The sequence below is a fragment of the Triplophysa dalaica genome, chromosome 18 (assembly GCF_015846415.1).
Source record: "Triplophysa dalaica isolate WHDGS20190420 chromosome 18, ASM1584641v1, whole genome shotgun sequence".
Lineage (NCBI taxonomy): Eukaryota > Metazoa > Chordata > Actinopteri > Cypriniformes > Nemacheilidae > Triplophysa > Triplophysa dalaica.
The window spans coordinates 3,750,080-3,774,412 of NC_079559.1; the positions used below are offsets into that span (position 1 = coordinate 3,750,080).

The following is a 24,333-nucleotide window of genomic DNA, read 5'->3' on the forward strand; positions in this document are numbered from 1 at the left end:
GAGCGCTGAAGCAAGGGGCAGCCCATAATAAGACAAACAGGATCTATTTATAATAGGGTACACTAATGAATCTGTGGCCTCCCGGTGAATCAGTACAATAGATGAATTATCTCAGCTCTGGGCCATTTATTCAAATAAGAGTCAATAAGCAAAGTGCAATTTTCTTTTAAACAAATGCAAAAACCTTGGAATGTGCTGAAGCGGGTATATTTCTTGATCTCATAATACACTCGCATTAGCATGCATTTCATTTCACAGCAAGATTTCCTGATGTTGGCATTTATTCATTGACCAAGAAATATAGAGCCAATGACCCAGAAATACTAGAAACACAGAATTTGAGAATAATGCATTGCAAATGACTAGAATCATTACTGAAAAATAGGCTTCTGTATATAGATATATTTAATATTTTGTAGTTGTCAATATTCTCTGTTTATACCTGGGTAAAAAAACGCTCTCCACCACATAGAAGTCCTGCATGAGCACATCTCGGTCAGGTTTTGAGGTCAGGTTTCCCACTGTGTACCCGATGCCCAGCTGGATAGCTCCTTTTAGGGTAGATGAAGTAGTCTGAAAAATATGTCAAAAAAGCATAATAAATTATTGTATCCGAGTCATTTTATAGTCATTCTTTCTTTATTTAACTCAAAGTTGAGCCAAAGTTCTGTACAATATAACTAAATTATAAGAAAAAAGACGATGCTAGATTGTGTAGATATTTAAAAACAAAATATAGGTCTATTGAGGTTATTAAATGCTAAGACCTGACTTGACAATGGAGATATCTTTGGTTAACATTTGTAAGTCAAAGCAGCTGAGCAAGGTTCATTCAAAGTACGAGTATACAACCAACCAGGGTTAAACAAGTAGACTGCATGTTTGTGTTAGGGTTGGGTGATGTCTAAATTGGCATGGGACAATGTATACAGTAAAACATTGCGATGGATGATGACATCAGTGTCTTCTTTGAACAAGGTGTGACGTTATAAAGTGAGGCGCGTCTATGTGTGAGCTGGACAGCTTTGAAATCAGGTGTGTCTCATCTGTATGGCGCGAGCTTGATAGTTATAAACTCAAGTGCATCTTCTTTATACAATGCGAGCTGCGCAGACATGCATCTTTTTTATACAGCTCTAACGTCAGGCGGGTCTGCACAAGATGAGTTCTTCTTTATACAGCGCGAGCTGGACAGTTATAAAGTCAGAACCGTCTGATCTGTACAGCGCTTTTTATATGGCCCTTTAACCAAGAGTCACGTGACGAAAGTAAAACGTTCGTAGTAAATCACCATGCCAGCTCAACATCGTGATGTCTGTCAGATATCTGCAATGAATGATTACATCATATATCGGCCCAACCTTAGTTTGTTTACCATAAACTCAGGAATCTTGAAAAGTTCATTAAAGGGTTTCTGTTGATGGTATCATTTAGAATAGTGGAAACTATCAACACAAAACCATCACTGGAGACAATGATAATAAGGTGACTGGAGAAAACGCACATCATTCTTCAGACTAAAATAAGATGTGAGACGACATCTTGTTGATTTAGGCTAGAATATGTCAAAAACAGGGTGAGAAATGTTTCATGGTCTGACAATCAAACAACTTAAAAACGAAGGTTAAATCTGAAGATCCAGTGTATGAAATTTAGCGACATCTAGCGATGAGGTTGTGTATTGCAACCAATGGCTCACTCCACCTCTCCCTTTCGAAGCACTACTGTGGCTGACAAAGAACTAAGATGATCTCACGTTTTCGCTTCTTTGCTGAAGGAGATAAGCTATTTATGAAACGCTCTGTAGAGTTAGCCCGTTTGGAAATTCTGTAGAAACAGCGAATTCCATGTAAGGGGCTCATTCTAAGGTAATAAAACATAACGCTTCATTATGTAAGGGGTTTATACACCTCTGAAGACATGGTTATGTATATAATATTGCATTTCTGTCAATAGATCCTCCAAAAAATACACATTGGACCTTTTCACCGGCCTGTGATACATTGATCTTAAAGCGATAGTTCACTCAAAAATTATTTTATTTCAATTACTCATTTCATTTAGTTTCTTTCTACAAAAACACAGAAGAAGATATTTTGAGCTAAACAACATTGCACCTCATAGACCATTGTATGGATATAAAACCACAAACGTTACTAAAAAATCATCACCTTTTTATATGTCTTCTCTCTGTTATTGCTAGACCCACTGACTCCATTCTCATTGGCCGATGACATCTGTGATTAAAACAATAAAGAGTTAAGACGAGTTAACTCCAGTGTATGTAAAAAAAGCCCCCTGGCCCCGCCCACCCATAAACCATAACATTTGCAATGGACTGCAGGATATCCTGCCGTGGTTATAAACTGGCATGCAAATAAACTAATATGCGGCTCTGCTCATAAAATGATGTAATTGTGTACCTTGTTTCAACCAAGAACACAGGTGCTGGTCTGCTGGTCACGGCTGCTGCATAACCCAGTCATGTGGAATAGATGGAAAGCCGAGGTCGGGGAGCGGATGAGAATGAATGTTCTTTCTGTCAGCCTGTGGATGAGAAAAATAGAGCTAGTTAGTGCGGCTGTGACTGGAAAGTGTGAAAAAAAGGCGTAATGGCCAACAAACAACAAACAAGAGTGGGAGTGTTACCCTTCAAGATGGTGCTCTGGTCATATCTCACCGCAAATAGAGAAGACAAAAGAAACTTTATTTGGTTTAAAGATCCAAAAAGGTAAAAAAATAAATCATTTGTGATATTGCTTTTTTGCTTTAAGAGTAAAATACCGTTCTGGCTGCTCGATTACAGCTCTATTACAGTTTGCTAAAACAAAAAGTATTCAAGCGATAGTTTCAATTCACAGGGATAGTCCAAGTGTAGTTCAAATAATATTAGGCAAATAAAATATGCAATTTATTTGATATCAATGAACAGAAATGTTCAAAATAAAAATGAAATATCGCCCTATATTATTATTTGAAAAACGTAAACTTAGTGAAACTAAGAAACGTTGTCTGAGTAATAAATTAAAACAAGTTCAGGCACAACATTTTATCACCGAAAATAAATAAATTAAATTAAAACTGATATAAAAATAATTTAAACTTGCATAGCAATATAAAAATAAACAAATAAATAATAACATGACAAAAGCACATAACAAACAAGCAAATGAACACGGAAACTAAAAATATTAAAATAAAAACAAATTCAAAATATTTATAAAAATATAAAATTAAAAAAACAAAACTAGTATATTCTCTCTGATAAAATGAATATAAACTAAAGTGAATATGACAGAGACAAATTCAATTCAAGGGTGAAATGTGTCATTTGTTAAAAACGCTCTTCTTTCCCAGGTTAATATACAAGCTATACATAAGGGCTCTCATGATTTTGCCAAGTGGTTGATGTCCTTAAGTTGATTGATGAAGAGTTATTTTAACACTTCTCACTGAGACAATACAGCATCTCTTTTGCTTGATCTCATGACTGGTTAAGCTGTTGCGCTTGCATTTAAGCACTGACTTCCTCGTAAAACATGCAGAGAAGGTGCAGGCACTCACAGTTTGTGTAAATGAGGAATAATGACCTTTCAGACTGCAAACATAAACAAACTAGAAGACTGAGAGCTTATTCAGGGCTAAGAGCAACTTCTGTCGGAAAATCTAAAGCGTCTGTGCCATTAGCTCTGTGCCAGCGTTTTTATATCCACAAACTTGAAAAATAATAATAATGTTTTCCGATGGTTGTGGAGAGAGAGACTTGGTACGCAGAGGGCATGCGAGGAAAAGAGAAGAGAGAGAGATGGTAAAAAGGAGAGAATGTGTTGGGATGTTTGCTCCTGATAACCAGCTGTTAACATCAAACTGCTATAGAGAGCGATTACACAGTCCACTGAAGCGTCACATGCCAGCCCATGCAGCTCACACAAAATAAACCTCCTCCACGTGTCATTATCCGTAATACTGTCATTTATAAGAAAGGCAATCCAAACAGGAGCGGTAAAGCATCATGTATCTCAGGAAAGGGCAGCTCAAACGTCAGAAAGTTTACTCATGGAGCAGTGTTTAAATATTAGAGTGACTGCCAGCCAATTACATCATAAATCATTAAGATCATTGACGATGCATTATATAATATAAATTTTCAATGTACAATATTTATTTTACTTTGGTATTGTACGGTGTGTATTTGTTGGAGGATCTATTGACAGAAATGCAATTTAATATACAGAACAATGTATTACATCTCACATTGTGAGCAATACGTGAGCTCAAGGTGAGATCAATTTGTTGACTGGGATCTTACCTAATGCAGTTTACTTTAGTTAACAAATTCAACCTAACTGTAAAGTGTTACAAAATCAACCAGGGGTGTGCACTGGCTTCATGATATAAAGACTACAGATATATAAACTAGATAAAAAAAGAGCATTAAAAAAAATATCCCACTTATATTACTTATCTATTTATCTTAAAATCTACATCAATTTACATTTTACTGTCTCGTGTTTATGTATATACTGTGTGTTATGTATCCTAAGATTTCAACGCAACCAATCTTGAAAGCGCTGAAAGTGCGCAAAGACATCGTAAAATTGTCAACGCGACTCCGGTGGTTCAGTATAAATTAATATGATGCAACAAGGATACTTACAAACAAAACTAACTACTATATACTATACTACTATAAACTTGATTTGAGTGTTAGTTTCCAGCGAGTGATGCTGACACCAGATGCACTGTCAAAAGAGGCTTGTGTGATTGGTTGCAATCTATGGAGGAGTCAGAAAGTTTCCATTTGAGTTCTGGGGGAAATGGATGTTAAACTCCTTGAGGGTGAGAAATTGATGGCAGAATTTTTCATTTTTAAGGTGTTCCCCTTTAAGGTTGTGTTTAGTCTGAAATAGGAATCTCTTACCTCATCCCCCCAATGTGCCATGACTAATATTGATGTTATTTATCAATCAAACGAAAGCACATTTAAAGATTAGCTCAATATTAAATTTGGTTTACATCAGTACCTTTTTGACGATTCCAGAACATGTTAATAAAGCCATGATAAAAATGATAATTGTGATACATTTTTTCCCACTATAATCGTGATCTGAAATGTTCACCGTTAAATCTCTATATCAGGGTCGATCAACAAATCATGTAAGCTTACACAAATATACAAAACACAAAATAATTTTTTCCCAAAAGTGTAAATATTGTTGCTCTATTTGAAAATGTATCTATATGTTTGAGCATCATGAATAGCCCAACACAGCAACCAAAGACTATCGTTTGCTAAACAATGACAGCCAAGGATCGTTTTTGGTAAACAGTTACGCTTCAAACTTTTCTGTAATCCAATAACAAACAACACTTCCATTGTACAAAAAAAGAACTTGGATGGAGCTGACGGTAGAAAAGCCAAAGATCCTGAAGTACTCGAGGGAAGTGGCCTTTAAAGGCATTACAGATATGCTTCGATCGCCATAATACTTAAAACCTGTCCTCACTTCATCTCTCTTTCTTTCCCTCCATATCTCTCTTTTTTCTTCATGGTTGTTGTCACGAGTTTGTAAATAGTGTTCAGACAGAGCGTGCAAAACAAGTAAAATCCAAGTCGTTCGTGTGTCTGTACCTATAAAACCCGGGCAGGTCCAAAATTATGTCATTAAAGTATTCCCTTAATGTATACACATGCATTTCTGTTGCTCTAACTATCACATGTGGTATTATTTATTGCATTTATCGAACATAAAATAACTTATTAAGGCTGAAATTCATCATAACCCCTTGTCATAGCCCCTTTAAAACAATGTACAGTATGTTTATAATCATGAAAATTTTTCATAACGATTAAATATGTCCATCAATTTCAAGTTATATATCAAATGAAAGTTCTTATTCTACAGAATTCTACTATTTATTTAGCCAATTTCTCACTATTGCATAAACCGAATGTGTCCAAGGTTTTGTGTCCATGTGAAAGTTAACAAGGGTTAAGGTAGTTCGGTAACCAACATTCTTCCAAATGTTTTCTTTTGTGTTCTGCAGGAGCCTAAGGGTGAGCAAATGGTGAAATCATTATCATTTTTGGGTGAACTACCCCTTTAAGCAAGAACATATGCTCACTGTCAGTTTTGTCTCCCAAACACTGCCATCCCACGTCAGCACACTTCAAAACCTTGTTTAACTGTGAAAATGAAATCTCTTCAAGAATTATTCATGTGTGAGAGCCAAAATCCTGTGTGTGTCCATTTTAATTGAGGACTTAAAGCTAGGGAACAGGATTAGGAGCGTAGCGCGGCACAGGCCTCACAGATGCACTCTTTATTCTGACCGGAGGTTCTCTCTGTCGTTTGTTAATTGGGTACCGTGACAATGATTATATAACTGGATTATTATACTGGGTTAAGGTTTTCTGCTAAAAACTGTAATTGGACATAATAATCATGTGTAACAACAATACAATACAGCTTTATATGTGAAGAAAAAATGTCATTCTGTAAATACTACAGTGGTACTGTATAGATGTGCCATGTGGACTATTGAATGGCTATTTGTGGCTAAAATGGCTATTGGTGATTTAAGTGATCATCTTAAAAGGAAAAGTTCACCCAAATATTGTGATTTTTAAAATTTTCTTTCTTTATGTTCATCATAACAAAGACATTTAGATTTGTAAAAACTCAAAGGTGAGAAAATGATGACAAAAGTATTATTATTTGGTGAGCTGTCCGTTTAATGCACAATCCATGACAGCACCTAACCTTAAATCAAATGAAATTTTTATTTAATTTCAATAAAATCCTATTTCTGCCCTCTCTCTTATATCCTCTCAACAAACTTATTTTTGGTGGCTGTACGGAGCCTCAAGAGGAGACTGCGAAAGATGGTGAGATATAAAGGGAACAACAAGGACGATATTCATGCTGCGTCTCTATTTACTATTCCGAGGGAGTTGAACTCGGCATGCAAAGAACGATGAGAACCAGGTGATCAGACCAACTGCTGAACAGTCGACTCAGGACAAGGGCAGAGAGATCTGCTGTGGAGGTCAAAGGAGTGAAAAGAGCTTGAGAAAGGCCAAAAATATACTTGAAGAAAGTATGAAATACATCTGAAAACTGGTTTCTTTTATACATACATAGTAACAAGCTCTTATTTAACTTGAATAAATATGTTAGAGAATATTAATGTATTTCTTAGATGGATAGAGTATAGATTATTATATCATACACTTAACTCTCTAGTGACCAAATCAAATGTTTTGAAAGAAAGATATGGAAGGTAGATGTCTGACCCAGGAACACGATAAACCTTTTTATGTGCTCTTATCACGTTGCTATCTATCTGCATCCCGCGGAGAGCCGGACCCGCTGTTCCACTCGCAGTCTGGCTGATGTCCAGGGTGGTGATAAGAAAACCATTCTGCACTTTAACATGCAATCACTGCGTGTAGCAGAGAGGAAGTTTTGGATACTAAGGGTATATGTACAGTTACATAATATACTTCAATAATAAAACAAGTTCATGTAGGTCAGCTGGTAGACTGCAATGCAACAGCAAGGTCATGGGTTCTACTCCCAAGAAACCAACACAATGTGATTAAACGTATCTGCAAATTACTTCAGATGAAAGTAAATGTTAAGAAATATTACAAGATTTCAAAAGAAATCGTCAACACTGTCTGCACTCCCATTGGCTGTCACCGTTTTGTGCGCATTTGCATAAAGTGCAAAATCATTGCTGTCATTCATGCAGCAGCCAGAGGTAAACTTTGAATTTGAATAGCGTAAATAAAAACAGAGAAACACACAGTACTATAGAGCTCAAATGTGATTTCTACAGCACACTAGGGCTGTGCGATTTATCAAAATCGTTAAAAAACCTCGATGTGAGCATCTGCGATTTCTAAACCGCAGATAACACAATTCTTTTCCCGCCAACTGACGTCCCACAGTATGCTATCCGAACCAATCAGAATCCCTCGCAGCGAGCGCGCATACACAGCCCGCAAGAATTTAACAGAACGAACGGTTGATCAGAACAGGGGGATTGTACTGAAACAGCGAAAATGAGTTTAGAACAGATTAACAACTTGGTAACAAAGAGAAAATCGACATCTGTGATATGGGAATATTTTGGATTTAGCAGAGACGATTCTCACAGAGCCACGTAATTTGCAAGACCTGCAAAACCATCGTTGCAGCAAAACATGGTAACACATCTAATCTATATCAACACCTGAGGCAGCGCCACAAAGAGCTCTACGACCAGTGCATGGAGAAGAAAAGCCAGGACACGAACAAAAGTGCACCCTAAAAACTAGGTGAACAAAAATCTATAATAAATGAATTTACGAGCTGCACACCATAGGAATAAAGTTCGAAAAGGCATAACGAAATAACCGACGCCGTCACGTACCATTTATGCAAAGATATGATGCCCGCCAATATTGTCAGTAAAGCCGGCTTTCAAAAAATGATACACGCACTTGATTAGAGATATCAGCTGCCGTCGCGAAGTTATTTTTCAAGAGTTGCCATCCCTGAAATGTATTCCAAATGCAAGGCCGCAAATGCAATGCGAGTTAAAATAAGTGAAATACTACGCGACTACTTCCGACATGTGGTCAAGCAGAACATCAGAGCCTTACTTAAGTTTAACTGTGCACTTTACTAATGATGATTTGGAAATCAGAAAATCATCATTAATAAATCACAGACTCCATCTAATAATTGGTAAGTTTAAATTTAGCCTTAATTTATTAAAGCAATATTAATATTAATTGGAATATATATGCTGCTTACTACTGTGAAAATATACAATACATTTTTTATCTTCTTAAAAAAAACTGAATGTGGAGTAGTTAAGAAATAGACTGCTAGGTTGGATAGCTACATGCTTACTCCCTCAATCGACAGTGGCACAAGAGGGAATGTGGTGACATGCTTGAAACCAGAAATGGTGGACATACTGGTTTTCGTAGCCAAAAACCTTTAAACATTTCAAGCAGCTAGTTTCTGCCATTGTTTTAGTTTTTGTTATTTTAGAGACATTTCAGCCTGTTTTTTTGTTTTGATGGTTTGATTAACCACAGACATTTATTTTTCCTTATGTCTGCTTTAGAGATATTTTGTAACAATTAACTTTATATGTTTTTGAGACATATTATTTAGTATGTTGGTTCCAGAGACTAATTGTTACAGTTTCATTTGGCCCATTGTCTGTTTTATAAACATTTTGCTTAACTTGGTTTTCACCTGTCTTATGTCTGTTCTAGACATAATACAGCTTTTTATGCTTCTTTTTAAACATGTTTTAATGAACACTGCATGAATTTATAAAATCAACAGTTTCCCTGTTCGTTTGTGTAAGGAAATAAAGTTTTATAAAAATTTTACTGAAAATCGAAATTAAAATCGAAATCTCCAAATTGATTTAAAAATCAAGATTCTTTTTTTTGTCCATATCGCACAGCCCAACAGCGCACAGCTAATAGGAAAACAAACAAACAAACAAGTTTTTGCTCATAGCACCTACTTATAGGACTGCATATCATATATGACAATATGATGTTTAGACTTCAAACACGGTAACTACAACAAGCTTCGTGATCAAGCCATGACTATGCAGGGGACAAACAACTTCCTGAGTGTGTCTGACATTAGAGCCTTTCCAAGAACCTTTCTGCTCACTGGGGACATGTTGCCATTGGAGGCAATTGATGCTTTTTTCTTCAGATGAACAGAACAGGATATGTATGTCTTGATTCCATTGTTGTTATGAAACCAAAGAATGCAACAACATAGCTCGACGTTGCCTGTCTAGCTCTCTCCAACAATGCTTCAAAACAGCTAACACACTCACAGCATTTTGACATTTGACAATAAATGTGAGTTTGTTTGTTTATTCCTACACATAAAGCAGCCGTGACATCAAAGTCATTGATCAGGACAGGTTTGACATCCCAATTCACTTTCTACCATTATCAAGTCATCCAGTTGTCACCCTTTTTAAGGAGTACTATATTTAACTTTTTATGTTGCTCTTTATGCTTAAAAAAAAATGTTGCAAAGTTTTAACACCACTCCAAAGGGAGACATATTGCGCACAAATGGCGCACTTCATTTGGACTTGCGGTCTCATGGATTTAAATTGTGCGTATTTGCAAAGTCTAAGAGTCTGTAGGGTGTCCCATTCATCTTTTTAGCGCTCAAAAGTCTGCTCGCGAGCGCTTCCTTTGTGCTCTTGATGCTGTCTTCAGCACGAATGAAGACTCCACTGAAGTTACCTGCCCATGAATCCTTGCGAAAGACCAATCACAGAACGGATGGGAGGAGTGACGTGGATGTCAGTAAATATAACGGATCATTTTTTTAATGTATGTTTGATACATTTAATTTAATGTAATTTAATTAAAATAGTTTCTTATTCACATCATTGCTATTTTTTTTCTATTAAGCCAACTATTCAAGAATATGTTTTTTAATGCAGTGCATTTTCTTACTTAAGGTAATAAGCCTTTGATCTTCTCTTGTAGATTAATATTTAGTTTTCTCTGGGCTCTGTAAAGCGGAACAACACACCTTATATACAAATATTAAATAACAACATATATGCATATTTAGATCACATTATGCACATTAAGTATTATGTATACAAATAAATATACATAAGCACTTGCATTACAAATATAAGTATGTATTGCATAATGCTCAGGCATATCATACGAAATACAGAAAAACCAGCAGCTCCTGTCCCATATGACAACAATGTCATCGACGTCACGCGGCGCTGCGCAGACTGATCCGTGTATGACAACAAAGTGCCGCGAGAGTGATTAGAAAGCACTGCTGCACTTTCCAGCGTGATGACCTCAAGTCTGTCCCAAAATGCCCTACCATGTACCCTTGCCTTGTGGACTAGTGCCCTGTAGGTCTGCACTTCCTATTGTCACCAAGTGTGGACTAGGAAGAGGTCCACAAGACTGGACTGTGCCATTTTGGAAAGGGTCATACTCTCTAACAGAAAACACTTTTCCAGAACTGCATCAAACAGCTAGTCGGGACTACAACGTGTATCACAATTTTGCTTATTTAAGTGATTTCCGACCAAGGTTTATATGCCTCGCCGAGGGCACAGGATCCCTTTAAAAAAACAAACCCTGGGCATTAAAGGAATAGTTTTACAAAAAAGAAAACGTCCACACTATTTATTTACCTTCATGTTCTTCTGATGTGACATGATGTTGTTGAGCAGCAACACGGTAGTAATTGCATAACAACACACCAGAAACTTGAAACAACCGAAGAGCAACGCCTTGACAACCCACACAACCTAGTAAGCATGCCCTGCCTGTCAGTTTTGCATGGACAAACAACTCACATTTTCTTCAGAAACTCTTCCGAAAATGTGAAATTACGCCACAGAACTTACATGAAATGTGACCTTCAGACTCTTGTGGGCAGTTCAAAAAGATGATATTTTCTAGAGAGAAGCCCCTGCGGTGGATCAGGACAAATATTTGGCAATTTCCAGGGGTCTTACAGCAAAAACTCAAAGGGATTATGAATATCTATAGTTTTAACAGATGGTCTCCGCAATAAAGGAACCCTTAAACGCATGCCATCACTGTCCCATACACAACCAAATAAAAGAAGACGGAGGCATATTCAACAGACCCATCAATGCTCTTTGTATTTTAAGCATTATGCAATTCTTGTTTTATAAATGTCACAAGGCACAAGTGATCATGCTCGCTAAATAGCCTATAGGTTAAAACGGCATGATTTTACGTAACACGTAAATTCTTTATCATGTCCTTTGATTCCCATTCATGCACTACTTGCAGTATCACCTAAATATGTGTAAGTTCAAATGAAAATTATAAACACAATGTGGCATTGACCTCACCTTTGTCCGAAGGTATTGGATTCTCATCTAACTAACTGCGCATATTGACAGCTTTCGTTAAATAACCCTGCATGCAAGAGCCACATATGGAGAGAGACATGGCCAATGTTCCAAGGATGTGTTTTTCCAGGCGCTAATTTACATCTGCTGATTTCCTATTCAAAAGCAGTGGCGCAATAACCTTTGCCAAAGAGAGTTGCAGGAAAAGCTTAAAGGAACCTAAAGATCTATGCAAATGTTGTTTTTCTGAACGCAACCCTCCTCAAACCTTAAGCCTTTGGGCAAAAATTGTCTGTGTACCCTAAATGCATTTGACAAACACTAAGCAAGAAATCATCCTCAAATATACAGTACATGCTCCACTTACAGGTACAAGTCATCTCAATTATACTTATATTATCAACATAAGAGGTGGGCGGACAAAACATTTGCTGATAAGGGATGTCAGAGTCACGCTATTATTACGATGTTGGGGTGCTAAAACACACAAAGCAATAATCCATCAGCATCACAAAGCTTCAATGTATATATATATATATATATATATACTTATTTACTGTGCATCCCTCTCTCAAATGAACTACTTACATCACCTTTAACAACTTCTATTTTTGTGTATGCTGCAAGTTTCCTGAATTAATGGAAAAGTTCAATGAAATATGAAAATTCTCTCATAATTTATTCATCCTGATAACATCCCAGATGAATACAACTTCCTTCCTTTACAAATAATTGTATATTATGATTGAATAAATATTATGATTCCAGTTGTTTAATAAATATCTTCTGAATTTAAACGATACATTTGTGAAATAGGTTAATATTTTTTTGCTTCTTGCGGCTCTTCATTATGTATAAATGCAAATAGCCCAAATATAATGCACATGGGCAACGTCAAATGAAATCTCATTGACATTTTTTTTTTGGTGATCTATTTCTTTAAAACTGAAAGGGACATAAAATACATTATTTGCATGATTAACCAGCTGCATTTTTCATAGGCAGGTGCCTTTTGTCTGTCAATGAACACTGCAGCAAAATGATCCACTAGGAAGTCCTCTGAGAAGCCTTTGACAATCCAGCCAGAGCAACATATAACACTGTTGAAAAGAGCATGTCAAACCAGGCACTTTTGTATTGATCTAGGACCATCCAAGTGAGCTAAAACTGTTATAAAGAGTCTGTAAACTGATGGTCTGTGTGAAGGGTACTATATTTTAACAGTTGTATATTGGCTGGCTGCAGTGTGAATACAAAGGAGGAATGTAGCGGGCCATTGTGAGAACAATGAAATATGTTCATGGCAGTGAGAGTACTGGTGAATACTGGGACACAGCTGAAAACCTCAATACTCAACAATAAAGAACACTAAAATCTAGGAAACTTCTCATAGATTAATTTATGTTGCATTCATGTTTTATACTTGCAACCTTGCAAAACCATCTGTGCCAAAATGTGAGCAGCCAGTCCAGGTTTTTGATTACTTGTATATGGTGAAACATTGTAATAATTCAAGGGGACAATCCCTAGGCCAACCATCCTCCAACTGAGATGTTTTAATATGCCGTCCCGGCCTTGAATGTTCCAAAAGTAACAATACAATATGTTTTTACAGTACACCAAGCTCTTTTATCACAAATGATTAAGGACAATCTGAACAATTAAGTGTGACGTCACGCACCACAGCTTCCGGGTCCAAATGCTCTATCAGTTCCCATAGGCAAATAAAAAAAATGCTAATATAGAGTGCTGTTAAATTACAGAAAAACCTTGATCTTAACTTTCAAGTTCGTAAATCAAAATTCCAGATGGCCACACAGTAATTTGTTTTATGAGAAAATATTGATAACTAATATGTTATGAGCCCTGAGACTCTACTGTACATGTGAGTTCATGATTATGAAAGTTTAGCTTTCCATTCCATTCCATTTTCTACCGCTTATCCGAACTACCTCGGGTCACGGGGAGCCTGCGCCTATCTCAGGAGTCATCGGGCATCAAGGCAGGATACACCCTGGATGGAGTGCCAACCCATCACAGGGCACACACACTCACTCATTCACTCACGCACTCACACCCTACGGACAATTTTATCCAGAGATGCCAATCAACCTACCATGCATGTCTTTGGACCAGGGGAGGAAACCGGAGTACCCGGAGGAAACCCCCGAGGCACGGGGAGAACATGCAAACTCCACACACACAAGTCGGAAGCGGGAATCGAACCCCCAACCCTGGAGGTGTGAGGCGAACGTGCTAACCACTAAGCCACCGTGCCCCCCAAAGTTTAGCTTAAATAGGTAAAATAAATAACAGTTCTCATAAAAGTCTTTTTAAGCTGTACCCTCACTTGAAATGAGTGGATGCTTGGACTGTATAAATGTGTTGTTCTGCTTAACACAAAGATAGATATTTGTATATCTATTTTGGAGATGATGACAGAATTTTCATTTTGGAGAAAACCATCCCTTTAACAAGAAGATTGGATTCCTCATTATAAGAGTAAAACATGTCTGTGTAAAAGAACTGATTCAAACTGAATTCATTCTCATGCAAAATGCTGGCACCAGGCTGTTTGAAGAATGGGCTAAGAACACAAAAATGCCAGCTTCAGAGAAACTTCTGATTTACAATCGCACAATTCACAAAGGTCTCTGAAAACAGCAGATGTAGCCGAGAGCCACCTGGAAAATGATCCGTGTAAGAGACCCCAAACACTAGAAGAATATTTCTTCCTCATTGTTCTCGGCTGTCATGTGACTTTGTACCTCCAGGTACAATGCCTGTCCAAACAACTGTCCAGTCTGGGTCATTTTCATATATTATGAAACGTCTCATAAGATCAGACGGTGAGCAATAACCACAAGTATGCAATACCCCATACCTCCTTTTCATCACTGTTCTAAGGTTGTTTCTAAAACCAGGCATTTAAATCTGATTAGTATTTTTGGGGTCCCCCTTTATAAAGGTGAAATACAGTTAGCCTAACAAACTGAGATCTAAGGATTTTGTATATGGTTAATTCCCCAGCAGCATTACAACAAATCTCTCATTATACAGACGCCAACTTTGACAGCATATTTGGTCATTTTGTATGCATAATTTGTATTTTCCAGATATTGGTTGAACACCACATGATGCCCAAAAATGCTGTCTACGTAGGCAGCTCACTAGGTTTTGAGACACAGCCTGGGAGCTCCCATCAATAGAAGCAGCACAACTGCGCACACAAAGATTTCAAAGCACACACCGGCACTTCCCTGCAAAGTCAAAAATATATTTATTTATAATAATTATTAGCTATTATTTTGCAAACAACAAACACAGATAGAGAAATTGTGCTATATGTGTGTTAAAAATACACGTGTATTATTTTTTTGGTTGTCATTCAAAGATGATGCTGCCTGTATGTTTATATTACAAATACGTAGAAACAGAAATTATTATTAAACACGTATAGCACGTTTCCTTACATGCAAGCTGAATAATACACACCTGGGTCCTAACTACAGGTGTACGTCCTTTTTGACCCTCTCTAAACGGGTTATGTCGCAATAAATATCATTTTAATATATCTTACCTGTATTTCTTTAAGGGTGAGGGTCTGTCTTGCTTTCAGAGGAGGAGAGAGGCCTGACGATGATATTCCACAACCCGATGATGTTTCGTTCACTATATACAAAAGGTGTACTGAGTGTTTCCCTACTTTGTAAAATCGTAAATGAAAGCGAGTGTCATGCAGCAGCACGAGTCTCCGCCTCCTTCACTCTGGAGAAATGCAGAAGTCACTTTTACTTTGAGCTTTACATGCCACCTGCAGGCGTGTCTAAAAACACTTGGAAGACCCCAATAAATATCAATATTAGAAGGTGTTTCTGATGACAGTTTATAGCGTCTTTTGTTTTCAAAACAAAACGTTGTTTTCAAAACGTTAATAGATGGGTGGACAGGCTGATACAAAACAATTCAAAACTACGACATGAACAAACACCACCAAATATAAACAAATACAATAAAAGAGCCCAAAAACCCTTGTTTCCAATTACTATTTAGACACCCTCCAAAGCACGACCAATCAGATCAGCGGATCAATCACACATTGTCATATTTTGTTCTCAATGGAGTTAATACGCGGTGTAAAAACGGATGGAAATGAATTTATTCGTTTATGTTTTACCCCCGTTTTTTTTTTACAGAGAAGTGAATATGGTCAAACGTGTGAGTTACCTTACGGTTAAAAACGTTTTTGTACATTTCTAGGTTTTAATAAATATAGCAGCATTTGATACTTTTGGACCCAAATGTTTATGAATCAACGTATTTAAATATACATCGATCGAACAGACTAAATAACGTTCATTTATAGTGTTTCTTCGGAAATGTATACTCTGTTTTCTGTAACGGTGGCACGTGCGATAGTTTTGTTTGAAAACAGAATTTCACGTTCTGGGGCTTTTATTTTGAAAGCACGCCCGGCGCTTGTCAAAGCATAGCATGACATATTTAGTGTGACTAGCTGCCGGAGAGTTCTGTTTTTATTTCTCATGATGTCAATGTTAAATAATCAATATCGATGTCTGTATTTGTTAAGACTTTGCTTTAGATGGAAATGTCAACAACAAGCGACCAGACTGTCAACAGTGAACAGCGGACTTCATTCAACGGAAATAACTGTGATTATAAACTATATTTGCTAACTGGTTAGCTTGATTAAATACACAAGCTGTGACGTGTTATGAACCATGTGGTTTATTTTCCCTTGTATAAATAAATGTATTTAATATTAGGACAACATCTGTATAGTGTAAGACAAGGCTTAACTGGTTATGTTTGCTCACGTTCACATCAATTTTAACTTTACGTTATATCTTGAGTTTTAATGTAACCTGTGCGATGCTGGTGATGTACATGATGTTGAGAGCATGTAGACTTTTAAGATACATTTCTCGCTTTTTTAGAGTTTAATACTGTTCATACCTATGTTTCATACTATTGACTACTTGGGTCTGGCCATACATCTGGCCATACATACTGAATGCTAGTCCCCCTTCTTACTCCATTTTTTTTTGTCTTAGGATGTATCTTTAGAAATACAAAATTAAAGATATACGAAAAAATGTATAAGTAAAGAAACATCATTTATTGTTTAATCTGTTTTACTTTCAGTCAGTATGCGGTGGCCGACTTAAGAGTATTTGTACTGTAAAGACAGACCTGAGGACAAATTTGTGTGGAGGACATACACACACAAAGGTAATGGACAAAGTGTTTATATTGTCTGATATTTAAGTGTTTTTTTCAGTGGTTTGTGATTAAACTGCTTTTATATCTCCACTTTTCTAAAGAGAAGACAATTTCATTTAAGCGCACCTTTTATGGAAGTCAAGACAGATCAATTCAGGTAAGCAAAATATACACTGAATATCAAATGTCAAATTTCACCTGTCCTTGAAATGACCACAGCTCTTAAGAATGATGTATTTACGTTTGTATGCAGTTGTTTTACACTTATATAAAGTGTTATCCATTTATGAGTTGTGAAGAACAGTATCTACTTTTGTATATTAACTTTTATAGCAGTAGGTTAATGTATAACCATCATTATTCCACTTTATTTTTGACTATCAAAATCACCACAATGTTCTTACACTGACTGTTTTGTTTAGAAAACTAACAGAGGCCGAATATGAGAAGCTAGCAGATGAAACGCTGGATGCATTAGCAGAGTATTTAGAAGACCTCGCAGAGGAGAGCTTCACCGGTATGGACTATGATGTTGTGTTTTCTGTAAGTACAACCATATCCACACAATCTGTAAAAGTGCATATTAAATCTGCTGTACATCGCTTCCTTATGTTAAGTATAGTGTTGCCTAGTTGTCCACCAGAGGCTGCTGTTGGTCAAGATAAAAATGCTTTAAATCCAGCACACTGCTGTGATGGACTTAAAGTTGATATGATTTTCAGAAATGCCTTCACAGTTGTGCTGAGATAACTTTAAATATAACATTTATAGTTTTTTAATGTGAACTAAAGATGGATAACACTGTGGCATTAGTAAAACATTGTTATAACATTGAACAGCCTGGTGTCTGTCTCCACCAATGGTGTAAGTTTAATATCATCATACCTGTAATTGTAATTCATTTGTCTAACCTGCATTTATATTTTTTTGGTGAAAGATTGCAATTCACTAGCTTTACAAACTGCTGCTGTATAAGATGAACAGAGGTCTTAAAATGTTTATGAGTTGTTTTGTACCCTTCTCTTATAGGAATAAAAGGTTTGTTTGAGTGTTATTGTGTAAGTGCTCTTGCAAGACGTCCATTAAAAATTCAAAGAATGAAAACAGGCTTTGTTGCGGCATCATGCACGCTGAGTAAATGCATGTGTCTTGCAGGATTTATGAAGACCAACACTATGAGCTGTCAGTATGTTGTTGTAAGGCTGGTCTAAGTACATTCTTAATCATTCCCATACCACACATAGACCTCAGCTATAAAGACGTTGTGGTTTGCGTAATAAGATAATTCCTTAACCTAATTTTGCTGCGTTATAAACCATAGAAATGACAAGCACTATTGTAAATGTGCCAATACCATATGACATGTTTCACTTAATGTATTGCACATAAAAAATGGTTTTACAAATATCTTCTTCAAACCCAAGGAATAATTATGCAAGCGTCTGGCGTGTGGCCAGCAGGCTGTGGAGATGGATTGATCGGTTCTTGATGCTTTCCTCCCTCTCTATGCTACAGTAGCTGGATAAATGTTAGAGTGGGAGCGTCCCATCAGCTGATTATTTCGAGTTGATATTTGTACCCGTCGCCTGCAAACACAGACAGCTGCAGCAGTCCTGATGTGATAAGCAGTGATGCAGGCGGCACGTTTACAGTGATGCGGAACACACCGGGTTCTCCTTCACACATTGACTGTCATCAGAGTTGGGAAGACATAATGAGACTGCGAGGCTTTAAATCAAGCGTCCGGACAGCTGTGAGCCAAAGGTGTGGCTGACAGATTGAGCTGTGTTCTCAGTTTGGCAGCTCACTCGGCCTCGGATCTGACTGCAAACACACATCATCTGTTCCTACGGTTTCATATACATTTCGCTGCTTGTTTTGAACCTGATTTAAGTGATTAACAATCCAGGTTATCTCGTTTAATAGAGAAGATCATAAATGTATTTACATGTCTAGCATCTACTTTATGACTGTAAAGGCAAAGCTGTCATTCTGTCTGGATTCCTGGCATCTCTCGTTGGCCAGTGAGTGCCCAAAGCTGTCTGACTTGCATCTAAAGCCACAAGTTACAGATCACAGTTTCTGCCGTCATGTTAAGGAGTGTGAAATGTAGAGACGACTTCTGAAGTGTTTTGAATTTCGTGTCCTTATTGACTGAAGCGTTTTAAATTTTTTAAACAGAGCGGTGTACTGACAATGAAAGTGGGATCTGGCCACGGTACATATGTGATCAATAAACAAACACCCAATCAACAGATCTGGCTGTCGTCTCCAACCAGGTAAGAAGCATCTTTCAGTGATGTTCATTTCTGATGTTGTTTTAACATTTCCTTTGGCTCAGCGGTTCGAGCATGGCGCTAGCAACGCCAAGGTCATGGGTTCGATCTCAGGGGATTGCACATAGTCAGAAATAAATGTATAGTACAATGCAATGTAAATCGCTTTGGATAAAAACGTCTGCCAAATGCATAAAATGTCATTTTAGTTTTAACATTCACAGGACAAAAGAATCAACTCGTTTCTTGCATCGATAGTAGTTTTATTGTTGGGATGAATGGCTTTAGAAACAGTAGTTCCTGCATTAAATAATGTGATGTAATGAGGGAAAACTTGCACAATTCAGTCATTCATTCTTTTCTAAATGTTTTTCTTTCTCAGTGGGCCGAAACGCTACGATTGGACGGGAGAACGATGGGTTTACGCTCGTGATGGCATGACGTTACACGAACTGCTCTCAAAAGAACTGGCCATCATCTTCCAAACAAATATAGACCTGTCCCGTCTCATTTATTCATGAGACCGATGTTAAAAACGGATTTCATAATGTAGTAAATAATTTCTGTTTATAGCATGACTGTTGGGACGTCTTTGGGGAAATACTAAGGGTAACCCCTCAAAAATCCTTGCATGATTGTTTTATGCTTTTAATATCTTTCTGTTATGTAGAAAGTCCTCTGTACGCTGATCTGCATTGAAACCAAATCATCCCAAAAAGTTCTGCCAAATAAAAAAAATCATCCCTTAAGAATATAGAGATCAGGCAAACCACATGGGAAATTTAATTGTACACATCAAACCTGCACGCAACACTAAGCTTTAAAACCCACTCAAAACAGCAGTAAAATATTTGTAATGAAATCCCTGTAAATGAACCTGGTTAGATTAAAACCAGATTACACGGTTCACATTTAATTGCTCTTGAATAAAACAAATGGACACAGATTGTTTTTTGGAAGCTGCTCTTATCCTCAGCATCCTGCACGCCTGGTTCTGGTTGTACTGGAGGCTGTTGGGTAGACGCAGGATAAGAGGATTATGAGACTGATGGAGCAAAGGTTCTTCCTTTTAAGAGCTTTTATTTTAGAATAATCTGTGACTGACAGCACTGCGCTGGCATCATATTCTTCAGAGTCATATACTGTAGATAGAGATGAGAGCAGGTCTCCCACCATCAGGTGATTTACAAACATCGATCCACCGGTCTGATTTACAGCCGATCCACCATAGATTAAAGTTATTAACTTTAAGGATACAGGATAGTGAATCATCCCCCCCTCCCAAACACCTCATAATGTAACAGGCAATTAATCAGTACATTAATTTAGCATTGTCTCTGTAAATATTAAAGTATGAGTGTGTTTGACGGTGTTCGGGTTGAAACAAAGGCCTGACATTTTTGTTTCTGTCTTTTTTTAAATACATGCCTGAAATTAAATGAAATATTTAATATGTACGCTGGATGTTCTGCTTCAGGATCAATAGTTTATTTTAGTTCAATTGAAGTATGCAAGTTGTGAAAGAATCTCTATTTACTGTATCTACCTGGATCTTGTTGAGGAGAAACTGCAGAAGGTATGGGATTGTGGAAAGTGTATAAAAAACTAAAACGATTCGATACACTCCGCCAGCGATCGTACAGGTTTCGGAAAGTTCTTTTTCGAACATATACAACTGTTTTGTAGTCCCTTATAAGACAATTCTCCCCGAAAAGCACGGGGCACAACCACTAGGCAGCATGGAGAGCAGAGAAGGAGCATGCGCAGACGTCACTTGTAAGCAGGAGAGAGAGAGAGAGAGAGCATACGTTTGCGAAGTTCAGGTGTTAGTTTGTTCACTACATTTGGGTGATGAATGTTATATAAACTGTGGATATAACGCTGGATTTGGAGATCGTTTAAACTGATATATGGAGCCGTCCCAGTGCTAGAAGATGCCGGACATGCGGTGAGGGAAACTGATGTCTGTGTTTTGTTGACAATGGGTGCGCACGTGCTTTGGTTGAGCCTACCCCTCCCCTGCACGTGCCGTATGTTTTCGGAAACAATCGTACAGCTGTATCTATCTTTTACAAATGTGATCAAACTAAATACTCTTCGAAAATACGAAGTATGCAATAATACTCGATAGGTACTCAAGATTAATATGGGATTGGCAGAAAACCCTGTGTTTAAATTTTTTTTAAAAATATTGAATGTTTAGCCTCTAACGTCGTGCGTTACACTGGTTGCACTCGAACCTTAGCTGTCTTCTTTGATTTGATTGGTCACCACACCGGCTCTGTAAACAGTAACTCCCGCCTTCTTACATTTGATTGGCCAATGACCACCTTATTTTAACAATGAGGTTCATTGCTAGACCGCAACACCGTGAAGGAAAAACGTGCTATCCTGCGTGGGAAAATGGATGTGTGGCGTGAGAAAACCGCCAATTGCGTGAGTCTCACGGCGAATACGTGAGGTAGCTACTTATTGCTATAAGGTTGTCTTTGGCTTATTTATTTCATTATCTTATGTGTATGATCTGGTTAGTTGCATTTGTTATTTATATTTACCATTATTGACTTTTTTTGGTCATTTTAGTGTATTTTTTTGTATAAAACTATCAGAACTACGACCCGAAATCTGATAGGCCGAAAGGAATATTTTTCTTGGACCAGCAATGTCCAAACAATCATTTAGTTGTTAACGCATGTGTCTTTATACAGTCTATGGTCTTTAATGAGACGAAAGCTGTCTTTCAAACCAGAACCTATTGATCGCCCTCTAGTGTAACACTTTGATGTAATGATCTGAGACCAATTATTTTGAAATAGACCCCTCATGGTAATTGCACCAGCTGCTTTCCTCATCAAATCTTTGTTAAAGCTATAAAAAAGCTTGTCTTTGAGCTCAAAGGTGTTCTTAAACAGATTATTCAAACAACTAAACGAATTGAGTAAAGATACAAGCATCTTATTCAAATCCAGTCAGAACTCGCGACAGATGATAAACGCTTGAAGCATCTTCTCTCTCTTTGTCCAGACATGAATATGCAAATGTCTATTATAGAGCTTGACTCACAGGCCCAAAAATAGCATGAAGTTTCCATGGGAACATGGATTTATCACTGAACTCTGATGTCGGTTGAGTGGTTTCGCTCCCAGACAACCGAACTCTGAAAGATTTCCCAACTGTAGATGCTTTTTGTTTATAATGTCGCTGGGAATCAAGCGATGACAACATCATATTCTGCTAAATGTTTTTGAAAGGATATCCTCGAATTTAAACATTGGTAATTTGGGAAGCTTTTATTGTGCACATGAAGGGGAAAAGCCTGGGGCGAAAAATTCCAGGAAAAAACACGTAACAGATTATGTCAAGTAACATTTGGATTCGTGCCCCGAAAGCAGTTGTGTTTGATGATGCAATAATGACAAAAATGTGTCTCAATTTTTAACTGAAGGCTTGTCATTCTAAAGAAGAAAGAAGAGACGTCTCATCAGGGTAAGTCATTGAAGTAATTTCACATTTATAAAAAAAAGGCCTAATCCGTTTTAGATGACTTCAAGTTTACTGTGTAGGATATCTGGAAATATTAACGCATAAATAAATGACTTATTAGAAATGTGTTGGTCTTTATCAGAAGTTTGTTACTGTAAAAGTTGTTTGAACTCCAGCTCAAAATCTATAAATCTTCAAATTCATTACTTGTAATATTTAATGGGAAAACAGTAATATATAAAATAAGAATGTGAAAAAATTGTTTTTTTCAATATACAGGAAACATTAATGATGCTTGGCTGAGCAAAACTAGTTTGGAGGGTGATGTTGATTATCGCCAGGGTGTTGTTAACTCTAAGGGCTGATAATCATGCTACACAGGTGTGTCAATGAACATGTATCTACCTGAATAGTGGTTTATTACACAGGCATTCATAGACTTGTTGTGTAAGGAATGTTCTGATCTGTGTTTTAAAGTTGTCATCGATTGCTTTGAGTTTTTGGCAGAATTAAGCTTTGCTTGCATGATGTTTGGAAGTGTTGAAGTCTTGCTCCCTTCTTCAGCTGGTCAAATACACTTAAGTAACAAGAGAAATTTCAACGCATATCTCATAACTGTGCTGTTGGCCAATAATGTACTGATCTCGCTCTGTGATGAGACACAACCCAGGCAACACAAGCTTCTGTTTCAAGAAAGATAAAGTTCCACCTAGATTATCCTTCAGATGTTATCTCTAGTCGTGAAAGAAGAGAAAACATTTTTGGTGGTTGTTTGAAGATAGGAGCGCAATAGAGCCTTTGTCAAAGGTGAAAAAAATCATTGTCCCAATTTCCGGCGCTGACACCAATTTGTCTCAATTTTCCTCATGTCAATTGCAGCGCTCTATATTCCCTGCTGTCAAGATTAAACTCTTGTATATTTCAAATGGAGGAATGACCATTTGTCAATTGGATGACTTTAGAAAAGCATACAGTACATAAGTGAAGATGTTATGTAATGTAATAAGTTTCTGTTGACAGTTTCATCGGATGCACGCTCCAGGGCCTGACCCGAAGCGAACTCTCAGTCAGTTTGGTTATCGCTCTGCCTAATGGGTAGTAATATAACAAATTATTTTACATTTAATTTATATATTGAGATTTTTCATTATAATTAATATCATTATTTTATTGTTTATTAGTTGTACTAAATTAAATGAAAAACTATTCAACAGTAATAGATTCTTTGCGGAAGTCTACTGGAAGTCTACCTCTAAGAAATGCTTTTACATTTTATAATGTAAGTTCTTTAAATAGAAAACTAGGATAATTATTTATTTTCAAAAGGAAATTGTATTGATTTTTGTTTAAATAAACATACACTGTAAAAATGACAAAAGAAGTGCTTAGACAAAAAGTCAAAACAATGTATTGAGTT

The 24,333-nt window shown here is 37.1% G+C and overlaps 2 protein-coding genes across 2 annotated transcripts in view; one reads left to right on the top strand and one right to left on the bottom strand.

Annotated features, from left to right (window-relative positions):
• The window catches only part of pip5k1bb (phosphatidylinositol-4-phosphate 5-kinase, type I, beta b), a 36,532-nt gene extending 20,879 nt beyond the window's left edge, over positions 1–15,653 (bottom strand). The window contains exons 1-4 of the mRNA XM_056772859.1: positions 15,494–15,653; positions 2,424–2,547; positions 2,172–2,237; positions 443–573 (exon numbers count right to left, since the gene is read on the bottom strand). Coding sequence (XP_056628837.1) covers positions 443–573; positions 2,172–2,237 — 197 coding nt within the window. The 5' untranslated portion in view covers positions 2,424–2,547; positions 15,494–15,653. The remainder of the gene's footprint in view (positions 1–442; positions 574–2,171; positions 2,238–2,423; positions 2,548–15,493) is intronic.
• Positions 15,654–16,397: 744 nt separating this feature from the next.
• Positions 16,398–23,040, top strand: fxn (frataxin). The gene is made up of 6 exons (XM_056729647.1): positions 16,398–16,586; positions 17,080–17,166; positions 17,259–17,314; positions 17,580–17,700; positions 19,339–19,436; positions 19,816–23,040. Exons 1-6 carry the CDS (start codon positions 16,458–16,460, stop codon positions 19,952–19,954), a joined length of 630 nt encoding a protein of 209 aa, XP_056585625.1. The 5' UTR covers positions 16,398–16,457; the 3' UTR covers positions 19,955–23,040.
• The last annotated feature ends 1,293 nt before the right edge of the window (positions 23,041–24,333 follow it).

Bases quoted from the DNA above. Each gene is read 5' to 3' on its own strand.
- fxn (XM_056729647.1), top strand. From the start codon at position 16,458: ATGATGTCAATGTTAAATAATCAATATCGATGTCTGTATTTGTTAAGA. The intron at 16,587-17,079 runs GTGATTATAAAC...TTTTACTTTCAG, and splicing joins TTCATTCAACGGAAATAACT to TCAGTATGCGGTGGCCGACT. The intron at 19,437-19,815 runs GTAAGAAGCATC...TTTCTTTCTCAG, and splicing joins TGGCTGTCGTCTCCAACCAG to TGGGCCGAAACGCTACGATT.